Genomic DNA, 13089 nt, shown 5'->3' with positions numbered 1-13089 from the left:
ATGGCCAACATGGCCTTTTATTAACAACACAAATTTAAATACACCAACCATTCCTTATAACAGAAACCCAAAGAATTGTTGTTGGTCTTCGAAGGCACCCCCAAACAATCCGAAATGCACCTGTGGACAACCATATACACTAGGCCTCCAGCCGCAACCAACCAGCTCGGAGACAACCATACCGTCCGCAGTGCAGCACCACCACCTTCCAGTTAAACCTTGGTTAACTAGGAATGTCCCCGGGCATCCCATACCACTGATGGGTCCCACACCATTGTTTTTACCTTCCAAGATAAGAACCGCCTCCAAAGACCAACAACTGCCCAGGAACCAACATAACCCCCCTTTACCTGGAGGGACCCAATACTCACCAAAAACAGGGAGGGCGGGAGGGAAGCTCTTACTCCTGACGCCCAGCTCAAACTAACGCCCCCTCACTGAAACCCCCCCACCCTAAGGTGCAGGAAACCCCACCTACTCTCAACCTTCCACCAACCAAATACCCTCACTATCCAAACAAACCCCTTGGATCTGCCCTAACCCTTTATGCTCCTCCTTCCCCACTCTGGGCCTAGTCATGTATGCCCTGCGCCATTTCTTCTTTCTTTTTGCTACGGGCATTTCTTTACAAACCAAATGCTATCCACTTATGAGTTGAAGCATCTGGGAAACGTTGAGTGCTTTCTAGCTGTCACAACAACACGTATGTGTGCCCCAAACACGTTAGGAGTCTTCTACATACACGGAGACAGACATCATCGCACATATCACAGAGACACGAGTGATGAGTAGAGTATTATGTTGACATGGATCAAGTTCATCAATAAATACTTTGTGCGGCTGTACATCATCCCTAGACAGCGGCTTTCCGCGGAATCTTTTTCCACTATCAGCCCTCTGTGAGACTTCTAAGGCTGAGCGTTATAAATGGACTGGCACCGTCCCAGGGGGCGACCCTGACAAGTGTGATTAAATCTTGCACGCGCTGCATGGAATCCAGGCCCTGCTACTGGAAAGCACATGTCACAGCCGTGCTCATAGGAAGAATGCCTGACGTGTCTGTGAGGAGCATGAGAATGGACGGGGAATATTTTACACTCCGATTTCTGCTCAACCAAAAATAACTCCGCCGGGATTATCGATAGGCAAGGGAATTCCTTTCAACTCGACGTTTCTGTTTGTGTCCCGACAATTATTTCCCTTTGTTACAGGAGATACACATCGAAAACAAAGAGTTATTTTAGGAAAGATGCACTTTTTTTTTGTTTGTTTTTTTTCGTGTTTGTGACTTGTTGATGTGCATTTCCATGCATTTTTAATGTCTGTGAAGGTTCTCATTTTTCCAGGTCATGGTATGTCTAGTAGTAGTTAGTCACATTCAACTGGACTGGTTCTGGACTCTTGAAGATGTTTCAATGCTCTATCTAAGTAACTATGCACTATGTAAACTTATTGTTAAAGGGGGTCCATCAGATTCTGAAAGAGTCTCTGGTCTGCAGACCCCCACAACCCCGAGGTCCTTGTCCTTTTCAACATGGGTGCTAAATGCTTTGCCAAAGTGCCCTCTTCCAGATTCTGATAAGCCCCCAAGGTGCCAGAGTGTCTCCCCAGATTCTGATAAACCCAGGGCCGGTGCTAGACTATTTTGCACCCTAGGCAAGACCAGTTACTTGCGCCCCCCAAAAATAACTAAATAATAAAAATGTAAAAACAGTAGAAAATATTAACTCAACAAAACATGAAACTGCTAAACTTTTTTTTAATTTGCAAAAACGTGTGCCATGAGATACCACCAGCACCAATATTAAAGACAAGGTCAGTGTCCCGGATGGACTTTATCTGTGGCTGGCAGTGGCAGGATGACAGTTGCAGTGAGTGGAGAATGATGGATCCACACTCTGACAGATCCCAGGCTGGGATTCCCCAGGCAATGGGGGGAGGTAAAACGCTGTGACAACAGGCAGCTGAACTGAGCGATCCCGCACACAGTTCCGACACAACACACCACCACCAACACTGACACAGATCAGCAGGCACTGGAAGAGCAGGTTGTGGGATCGTGATGATGTCATAACTCACTGACACATTGCACATGTGATGGATGGCCGGCCGGGTCACACTCACACAGACACGGGACATCAGAGTCAGACAATACCTTTCTCTGCAGGTCCAACTCCACCTCCGCTGTTGAATGGAAAGAGAAGGAACTCCACAGTGATCCGCAGCTGCCAGCCGGCTTGCAGTAAGGGACTGAGTCTGAGAGGAACACTGGAAGGAGCGGCAGCTCAGCTGCTACAGTGGCCCCAGCAGAGGCGTAGCTAGGGGGGGCAGGGGGGTACATATGTACCCGGGTGCAAAGGTAGAGGGGCGCCAAAATGAGGCTTACAACCAAGGGCGTATTTGCAGCGAGGCAAACAAGGCATTTGCCTAGGGCGGCACTTTTTAGGGGGACGTCGCAGTGCCGCCGCCCCCCCTTCCAACGGAAAGGACACTTTGTACAGGGGCAGGCAGCGGGCTGCTGTGTCTTACCAGGCTCCTGCTGGAGCTGGAGGAGGGGTAGAGAGGTCCGCAGGTCCGGAGTCTTCTTTTCCCTGGACACGATGTGTGGGCGGGATGACATGCCGCCCCTGTCATCTGGCCACACCCTTGGGATCACTGGACAGCCTATGGCAGTTTGTACCTCCCTCTGCAAGCTCCGCCTCCTCACCGATGATTGGGCGCCAGAACTGTAGCTCAAGAAAGGCACACAGGCGGCCAATCACCTGCGAGGAGAGGAGGAGCCAAGCGGCAGTGCGAAGATCAAGTGAGGGAGCAGCCGGAGCAAGTAAAGAAGACAGCTGACCAGTAAGTGTGCCGTGCAGATGGTGCTGCTGCAACCAGGTATGCTGGCTGTGGATGGGAGAGGGAAGGAGCCGAGGCTGGAGCAGGGGTCAGCAAGGTAAGTGTCATTGGTGTTAGTGGGAGGAATAGTGCCCCATTATTGGTGTCACTGATGTGATTAAACGGGGAGGGGGGCTGGGGCACCAATTTTATAGTTCGTCCCCGGGCGCAAAATATCCTAGATACGCCTCTGGGCCCCAGACACCCGGCATCTTCCTCTGTCCTTTGTTCCTCTTCTCAGCTGAAGAATCATTCATGATGTGGCGGCTTCCCACACAGAGAGAGTGACGGCCTGTGCTGCTCCCAGGCGCCCTGGGTGTCAGTGCTGCCTAGTTTGCCTAGTGGAAGCACTGGCCCTGGATAAACCCCTCACTCACAAATGCTCACAACCACTGGGCCAGGGTTGTGGGGAACCAAGTTCCTCATCAACATGGGTAAAAGGTGCTTTTCCAAGGTTCCCTCCCCCATATTCTGATAAGTCACCAAGGTGCCAAAGTGTCGTGTCTCTCCAAATTCTAATAAACCGATCACCCACAGACTCCCACAACCACTAGACCAGGGTTGTAGGGAAGAGGTCCTGGTCCTCATCAACATGAGTAAAAGGTGCTTTTTCAAGGTGCCCACCCCATATTCCCATAAGCCCCCAAGGTACCAAAGTGTCTCCCCATATTCTGATAAACCCCTCACCCACAGACTCCCACAACCATCAGGTCAGGATTGTGGGGAAGAGGCCCTTTTCCTCCTCATAAAAGTTGCAAGCTGCTTTGCCAACAAGCCCCCCCCCCCCCAGATTCCAATAATCCCCCAAGGTGCAAATGTTCCCCCTCAGATTCCAATAAGCCCCCAGCCCGCATACTACCACAACCCTACAACCACCAGATTTTTGGGGAAGCGGCTCTTGTCCTCATCATAAACATGGGTACAAGGCGCTTTGGTAAGAACCCCCCCAATTTGAAGGAATGTGGCCTGGTGGTATGGTTCAGGAGGAATAGGGCACACATTGGGGACACATTCCATTTTGACCATGCCCCGATCCATCTTACCCTACATTTGGACTCCACTGCTCAACCATCATGGAGACTCAATGAAGGCCTCCTCCAATCACATGACATACGCTGAACACTGGAGACTGCCTCTAGTGGTTTGGGAAGCCCACAAGTGAAAGTGATGTGCCCCACCCAGGGCCGTGGATAAGGGGGTACCACCAGCCCTCCTGTATGGGGTCCAGTCCAGCAGAGGGGCCCATGCAGATGGGTAAATCGGATGTGGGCAGGGATGATGATCAGCTTATGGGGGGGGGGGGCAGTTACTGGAACCAATCCCCTGTATGGCTCTCTTTGCATCTGCTGAAAGAGAGAGCCACACAGAGGATAGGTTCCAGTAATTACCCCTCCCTTCACACCCATTACTCTCCTTGTGCACCATATGTTTTCCCCTGACGTCTAGGCCCCCCTGTGTGCCCCCATGCCTGCAGTGCTTCCGGCTGCTCTCTTCTCCTTCCCAATGGCAGCTGCAAGCACACAATTGGATCCTGCAGGATGTAGAGTAGGGAAAGGGTCTGGTAATATGTCACATTTACCAGACCCTTTCTTTCCCGAATGAACACAATGAGTGATTGGTACCGATGACTCACTGTGTTCATTCATAACTGAAGCATAGTAAACGGTTTGTTTTTTTGGGGGGGCGGGTGCTGTCAGGTTGGCTGTATGGGGCCCCGTGGTTTCTAACAGCAGCCCTGGCCCCACCTATGTGAGCCTTCTTTATTGGTTTTCAACGTGAAAATATAATTTATGGATTGAAAATTAATGTATATTATGTTTTCTACAGTAAAAATTTTCTGTCTCCGCAAATTTACTGTCCTGAAGAAGCTAAATGCGTTGATCATTGAAAATGGATAAAATGTGAACATGTTATAGATATACAGTATACACCAATTATATGTATATGAGGAGGGGTTAATTGTTTTGGGGGTATCCCCCATATGTACTTTTTATCATACATGTCTGATATGTGCCTAATTTTATTATGTTTGAATAAAATACATACAATTTATGTGTGGTCTCATATGGTACCTATAAAGTTTGCTTCATATGTTAAATTTGGATGTGGCACATTGAAAGCTTTTCATCATTGGTGTCAGTGGGAGGAATAGTGCCCCATCATTGGTGTCAGTGGGAGGAATAGTGCCCCATCATTGGTGTCAGTGGGAGGAATAGTGCCCCATCATTGGTGTCAGTGGGAGGAATAGTGCCCCATCATTGGTGTCAGTGGGAGGAATAGTGCCCCATCATTGGTATCAGTGGGAGGAATAGTGCCCCATCATTGGTGTCAGTGGGAGGAATAGTGCCCCATCATTGGTGTCAGTGGGAGGAATAGTGCCCCATCATTGGTGTCAGTGGGAGGAATAGTGCCCCATCATTGGTGTCAGTGGGAGGAATAGTGCCCCATCATTGGTATCAGTGGGAGGAATAGTGCCCCATCATTGGTGTCTGTGGGAGGAATAGCGCCCCATCATTGGTATCAGTGGGAGGAATAATGTCCCATAATTGGTATCAGTGGGAGGAATAATGCCCCATCGTTGGTATCAGTGGAAGGAATAGTGCCCCATCATTGGTATCAGTGGGAGGAATAGTGCCCCATCATTGGTGTCTGTGGGAGGAATAGTGCCCCATCATTGGTGTCTGTGGGAGGAATAGCGCCCCATCATTGGTATCAGTGGGAGGAATAATGTCCCATAATTGGTATCAGTTGAAGGAATAGTGCTCCATCATTGGTATCAGTGGGAGGAATAGTGCCCCATCATTGGTGTCTGTGGGAGGAATAGCGCCCCATCATTGGTATCAGTGGGAGGAATAATGTCCCATAATTGGTATCAGTTGAAGGAATAGTGCCCCATCAATGGTGTCAGTGGGAGGAATATTGCCCCATCGTTGTTATCAGTGGAAGGAATAGTGCTCCATCATTGGTATCAGTGGGAGGAATAGTGCCCCATCATTGGTATCAGTGGGAGGAATAGTGCCCCATCGTTGGTATCAGTGGAAGGAATAGTGCTCCATCATTGGTATCAGTGGGAGGAATAGTGCCCCATCATTGGTATCAGTGGGGGGAATAGTGCCCCATCATTGGTGTCTGTGGGAGGAATAGCGCCCCATCATTGGTATCAGTGGGAGGAATAATGTCCCATAATTGGTATCAGTTGAAGGAATAGTGCTCCATCATTGGTGTCAGCGGGAGGAAGAGTGCCCCATCATTGGTATCAGTGGGAGGAATATTGTCCCATCATTGGTATCAGTGGGAGGAATAGTGCCCCATCATTGGTGTCTGTGGGAGGAATAGTGTCCCATCATTGGTATCAGTGGGAGGAATAGTGCCCCATCATTGGTATCAGTGGGAGGAATAGTGTCCCATCTTTGGTATCAGTGGGAGGAATAGTGCCCCATCATTGGTATCACTGGGAAGATTAGTGCCCCATCATTGGTATCAGTGGGAGGAATAGTGCCCCATCATTGGTGTCAGTTGTGGATGAAATAGTGCCCCATCATTGGTGTCAGTTGTGGATGGAATAGTGCTCCTAGGACTGGATAGAGGCAAGCAAAGGACATCAAAGCCGCTGGACCACAGTTTGGAGACCACTCTTCTACACCAAAATGAACTACATAAATAGAAAAAAAGGAAAGAGGAACAAACAAAAGGGGAAAAAAACAAGGGAATGGTTACATGCACTTTACCATTAGTGATACATTGTTTACCATTAATGATACATTGTTTACTATTAGTGATTTTTTTTCTTTTACATTTGCAGATGACCCTCCAATGCACCAGCTCGGGAAACCTGTCCCTCACAGCTCTGCTGGAGAAGTATTGTGAGATGCTGTCCGCCATGTACAACATCACAGGTAACACATGTGTATCTTTTCTGATTGGACATGGAAGGAATGGGGCTGACCATAATCATTTATCAGCTGAAAAGGAAGCCGCTGTGACATCACTGGTCCTCCATGTCTAGGCTCCAAGCTCAAGACTATAGCATATCCCTACTGACAGGTGCTCTTTAGGGATGAGGTTCAGGTTGCTGGTTAGTGCCCAGGCAACATTTTGGTAAAACCATCATGCACTGCATGGCCTTTGACCGATGTCTAGCCGGCTTTGAAGAGCTATAAAGGGGCTTTAGGCTAAGCCAGTCCCCTCATCATAAAAGAAGGGGCGCAGTGTCCATGGTGTTCATGAACTGGAAGCTTCTCTAGGGAGCTGATAGAACAATAAACTGCTTAGGGAGAGATTAGGGTCAGTTAGGAAACTGTACTTCACTTTTGATTGCAAGCTCTTTGGGCAATCACTCCCCTTTGTTATGTTCGTGGTCTGTTTTTCTCTATCTTGCACTTTGTGGTTGAGTTTAGGGCAGTGGTCACTGCTGTCCTGTCATTGCAAATGGTTTGTGTATTTCAACTTCTACAAAGCGTGTCGCGCTCCACTAATATATATATATATATTAAAAATTGTGAAACATTAATAAATGTGTAATAAATAAATAATTTTTCATGGAATGTTTCACGGAATGTGGACAGATTTGTAGTAGGATCACGAATATCATATACTGTATGTATATGGTTTGAGATATTTGTTGATCATACATGACATAAGTATATATCATTTGGGAGTATATTAATTTAACAATTTTTATTATATATATTAGTGGAGCGTGACATGTTTTATAAGCAGGGGCGGACTGACCATTTGGAAACCCGGGCACTTAACGAGGGCTCGGGGTCAGTAGGGGGCCCCATGAGATGCCCCTGGTACCTTTTTCATAGGCTTTTTTGAGTTTGGGCAAGGACACAGGGGCCCCATGATCCCCTATTGCCTGGGGGCCCCATAAGTTGTCAGTCCGCCCCTGACACCACCTCAAATGTAGATTGTAGAAGTGCAGTGCATTTTCAGGCACCGAATGGCACTGTGGTGCCATGCGATTTGGTGCGGCATGTTTTGAACCACTTCTTGACCACAAAGTTCTGCAGGTGGGCAAATGTACCAGAACGTCGCTGCCTGCCTCCTTGTTTAGGGCGCATGCATGATTGTACACAATGGGAGTCCTTCAGCGGGTCCTGGGACCTGCTGATCGGCTGTATCCAATCACAGCCCAGAACTCTGTGCTGACAATCAACACAAAGCTCACTACAGAGGGAACGATCTCTCTGTTTCTCATCCCTGCAACGCATTGATGCTTTAGTAAAAGCAGCACCTAATACGTACATCACACATTGTTAGCCATAGATGTAACCCCTTGATTGCCGTAGATGTTAACCCATTCCCAGCCAGTGTCATTAGTACAGTGACAGTGTATAGTATTCTCACCAGGGGCGGACTGACAACTCATGGGGCCCCCAGGCAATAGGGGATTATGGGGCCCCTGTGTCCTTGCCCAAACTCCAAAAAGCCTATGAAAAAGGTACCAGGGGCATCTCAAGGGGCCCCCTACTGACCCCAGGCCCTCAGGCAGTGCCTGAGTTTACAAATGGTCAGTCCGCCCCTGATTCTCACTGATGACTGTATTAATGTCACTGGTGAGGGTGATGTCAGTGGCAGTTAGTCAGTTCCTCTCAGCGTCAAATTGCCTGCCGCTCTATCACAGTCCCAATATAAGTCGCTGATCACCTCCAGTAGTAGTAGATAAAAAATTAAATAAATAAAAATGACAATATATATATACCATAGTTGTCCCGCCATAAGTCACTGATCGCCGCCATAAGTCACTGATCGCCGCCATAAGTCGCTGATTGCCGCCATTATTAGTATAAAAAAATTAAAAATCCCAGTATCTTTCCCGCCATTTGTAAACGCTATAACTTTCACGTAAACCAATTAATTTACACGTATTGGGGTTTTTTTTTAGCAAAGACATGTCGCAGAATACATTTTGGCAGAAATTTATGACTAAATTTGATTTTACTAGACATGTTTTATAGCAAAAAGTCCAAAATATTTTTTTTCCTCAAAATTGTCAGCCTTTTTTTTATAGCGAAAAAAATAAAAACCGCACAGGCGATCAAATACCACCAAAAGAAAGCTCAATTTGTGGGGAAAAAAAAAGGATGTAAATTTCATTTATGTATCGTATTGCATGACTGCGCAATTGTCCGTTAAACTAGCGCAGCGCTGTATAGCAAAAAAATGGCGTAAATTCCATTATCTATACCATAGTTTGTAGACGCTATAACTTCCACACAAAGCAATCAATATACACTTATTGGGATTTTTTTTACCAAAAACATGGAGCAGAATACATTTTGGCCTAAATTTATAACCAACTTTGAGTTTACTATATATGTTTTATAGCCGAAAGTAAAAAATATTGTTTTTCTTCAAAATTTTTTTTTTTTGTTTATAGCGTGAAAAATAAAAAGCGCACAGGTGATCAAATACCACCGAAAGAAAGCTCTATTTGTGTGAAAAAAAGGACGTAAATTTCGTTTGGAAGCAGCATTGCATGACCGCGCAATTATCAGTTGAATTAGTGCAGCGCCGAGTAGCAAAAAGAGGCGTGGTCAGGAAGGGGGGTAAATCCTCAGGAGGTCAAGTGGTTAAAAAAAAAATCGTAATTGCATTGAAAACCAATTAATCCGTTCCGGAGGTCAGAAAAAAAGTTTAAAAAAAAGTCTTATCTATTCAAAACTCTTTATAAAGTGCATTTTAAAGGCATAAATACTGTACAGGGACATGATTAAAAATTGATTTGTAAATGCATTGAAAACCAATTAATCCGTTCGTATTGCGAAAAAAATGCATTGAAAACCAATTAATCTGTTCCGGAGGTCAGAAAAAAGTCAAAAAAGTTTTATCTGTTCAAAACTCTTTATATAGTGCACTTTAAAGGCATAAATACTGTACAGGGACATGATTTACAAAAAAAAATTGTAAATGCATTGAAAACCAATTAATCCGTTCGTATTACGAAAGAAATTCATAAATGCATTGAAAGCCAATTAATCCATTCCGGAGGTCAGAAAAAAGTCAAAAAAAGTGTTATCTGTTCAAAATTCTTTATAAAGTGCACTTTAAATGCATAAATACTGTAGAGGGATATGATTAAAAATGAATTTGTAAATGCATTGAAAACCAATTACTCTGTTCCGGAGGTCAGAAAAAAAGTCAACAAAAGTGTTATCTGTTCAAAATTCTTTATAAAGTGCACTTTAAATGAATAAATACTGTAGAGGGATATGATTAGAAATTAAATTTGTAAATGCATTTAAAACCAATGAATCCGTTTGTATTGCGAAAAAAATTCATAAATGCATTGAAAATCAATTAATCCGTTCCAGAGGTCAGAAAAAAGTCAAAAAAAGTTTTATCTGTTTAAAACTCTTTATAAAGTGCACTTTAAAGGCATAAATACTGTACAGGGACATGATTAAAAAAAATTTCCAAAATGGCTCGATGCAAAAACCACTCCAACACCTCCGCACTCAATGCCACGTGCTACCCACAGACTCCCAGCATGCACAGGGGCGGTGCTATAAACCTCCCAGGCGCAATGCATCCTGGGGAACCTTGCTTTGTATCGCGAAAAAAATTTGTAAACCGAGGCATTATTTTCAATGGATTTTCATTCGTAAACCGAAAATGACTTTAACCGAGGCGTTCGTAAACCGAGGTACGCCTGTGTATATGTAAAGCGCTGCGAAAATTGACAGCGCTATATAAGTACCTGAAATAAATAAATAAAGGCTCCAGCAGTGAGAGGGTTAACCATTATCTGGCGCTATCTTAGCCCTATACAAACCTTTTGTATTGCCTACCCAGGCTTTGTACGCTGTAGCTGTATACACTCAGCTCGTAGGTCGTTGGCGCGGTAGGCTGTCATTTGCTGTCAATATCCTCATACATTACACAGACAGCATTGGACGGGTTTAATAGAAAGCAGGTGGAATGGAGGCCGGAATCCAAAAATAAACCCGGAAAGGAAGTGACTGCAATAAGGTAAATACATTGTGAGGCATTACTTAATGCGCTGCAGCTGGTACCGAGGCCAAATGTTTCATGTCAATACACGGCGGGCCCAGATGCCGCACCTGTCAGACACTCCGGTCTGCGTGTCGGCTTTCCTCCGCTACTCATATGTGGCTTCTATGTACTTTCCTCCATCACCACGTCCTACTGTTTGTTAATGTGGCATGAAAGCTCTTGTGCCCGGCGGTGACGCCTCACATTACCTACGTCAACGATTATTCCAGAACAAATATGAAAAGGAAGATGGCGGCTTTAGTTGTAGGCCTCATGTGCACTGGACGTGTTTAACCACTTCCCTACTGCGCTGTAGCCGTCATTCGTTGCCGCAGTCTTGGGGGGGTGTCATGTGACGTCCTCCCCAAACGCGCCCTCAGTGGAGCACACCTGTTGTTGTCTGTGATCGCTGTGTCTTTTGGACGCAGCTGATCATATGATGTGTAAAAGCCCAATCACAGCTGACCGCCATGTACATACAGTTGCCGGTTATCGGCAGTACTTTCCTCGCACTGTCACAGGATGGGGAAAGTACTGCCGATAACGGTCAACTGTCAAAGGAGACATCTGCACTGATAATCAGGGTACTGATTATCAGTGCAGCCCCAAAAGTGCCCAGCAGTGCCAAACAGTGCTGCCCATCAGTTCCCAATAGTGCTGCCAATCTGTGCTCATCAGTGCAGCCAGTCAGTGCTGCCTATCAGTGCTGCCAACAGTCAGTGCCGTCAGTCAGTGCTGCCAGTCAGTGTTGCCAGTTAGTGCCCATCAGTGCCCCCAGTCAGTGCTGCCTATCAGTGCCACCAGTCAGTGCCGTCCGTCAGTGCCAACAGTCAGTGCCGTCAGTCAGAGCTGCCAGTCAGTGTTGCCAGTTAGTGCCCCCAGTCGGTGCTGCCTATCAGTGCCACCGGTCCGTGCCGTCCGTCAGTGCTGGCAGTCAGTGTTGCCAGTTAGTGCCCTTCATTGCTACCTATTAGTGCCAATCAGTGCTGTCTATCAGTGCCCATCAGTGCAGCATCATCAGTGCCCATCAGTGCTGCCTCATCAGTGCCATCTCATCAATGCCTATCAGTGCTGCCTATCAGTTCCGCCTCATCAATGCCCATCAGTGGTGCCTATCAGTGCCCATCAGTGCTGCCTATCAGTGCCGCCTCATCAGTGCCCATCAGTGCTGCCTGTCAGTACCCATCAGTGCTGCCTGTCAGTGCCGCCTCATCAGTACCCATCAGTGCTGCCTATCAGTGCCGCCTCATCAGTGCCCATCAGTGCTGCCTGTCAGTACACATCAGTGCTGCCTGTCCGTGCCGCCTCATCAGTGCCCATCAGTGCTGCCTGTCAGTACCCATCAGTGCTGCCTGTCAGTGCCGCCTCATCAACACACATCAGTGAAGGAGAAAAATGACCTGTTTGCAAAATTTGATAATACAAAACAAAGAAAACCTTTTTTTTTCAAAATGTTTGCTCTTTTTTCATTTATAGTGCAAAAAATGAAAAACCCCAGAGGTGATTAGATACCACCAAAAGAAAGCTCTATCTGTGTGAAAACAATGATAAAAAATTCATATGGGTACAGTGTTGCATGACCGCGCAATTGTCATTCAAAGTGTGACAGCGCTGAAAGCTGAAAATTGGCCTGGACAGGAAGGGGGTGAAAGTGCCGGGTAGGCGAGGGGTTAAGGCTGGGTTCACACTGATGCGGTGCTGTACATCGCATGTAATTCCCACAGGAATCGCACCGCATTCCTGTGCAAATCACATGCGAATTGTGTGCGGTGCGATCAGAGCCGTACATTATGTATGGCTCCAATTGCACCACACCAAAGAGGTGCAGGACCCTTTTTTGGATCTGCACTAGAATCGGATCGCATGGGTATTCACACCTATGCGATCCAATTCTGCACATCGCACTGCGTTTTGCTGACCGATTTCGGGGTGTCGTTAACATACACACCCGCATCGGTTCGCATGAACGGTGTGTGATTGCAATGCGGTGTGGGATTCGCACAGAAAACGCTGCAAATTCTGCACCACATCAGTGTGAATCCAGCCTAACAGTGCTTTTAGGGGCGTCTGGCGGGTTTTTTTTCTGCCTCTAAGTGCCTCTCCATGTTACCCTATGTGTCCATGAAAACATAGATATTTAGAGGCAGAAATGAAATTTTAGTTTTGAACCAAAAATTATAATTTTTCAAAATGTTTTTTTTACATTTT

The 13089-nt window shown here is 46.3% G+C and overlaps 1 protein-coding gene across 1 annotated transcript in view; it reads left to right on the top strand.

Moving 5' to 3' along the window:
- Positions 1-6683: 6683 nt before the first annotated feature.
- CRHR2 (corticotropin releasing hormone receptor 2) overlaps positions 6684-13089 on the top strand; it is a 403994-nt gene continuing 397588 nt past the window's right edge. The window contains exon 1 of the mRNA XM_089659264.1: positions 6684-6776. Coding sequence (XP_089515390.1) covers positions 6749-6776 — 28 coding nt within the window. The 5' untranslated portion in view covers positions 6684-6748. The remainder of the gene's footprint in view (positions 6777-13089) is intronic.

This window comes from Staurois parvus, unplaced genomic scaffold (genome assembly GCF_062004578.1).
Source record: "Staurois parvus isolate SC_StPar_1 unplaced genomic scaffold, SC_StPar_1.0 ptg001145l, whole genome shotgun sequence".
Taxonomy (NCBI): domain Eukaryota; kingdom Metazoa; phylum Chordata; class Amphibia; order Anura; family Ranidae; genus Staurois; species Staurois parvus.
The sequence above is the reverse complement of the archived record's forward strand: the minus strand, read 5'-3'. Positions and strand labels throughout refer to the sequence as shown.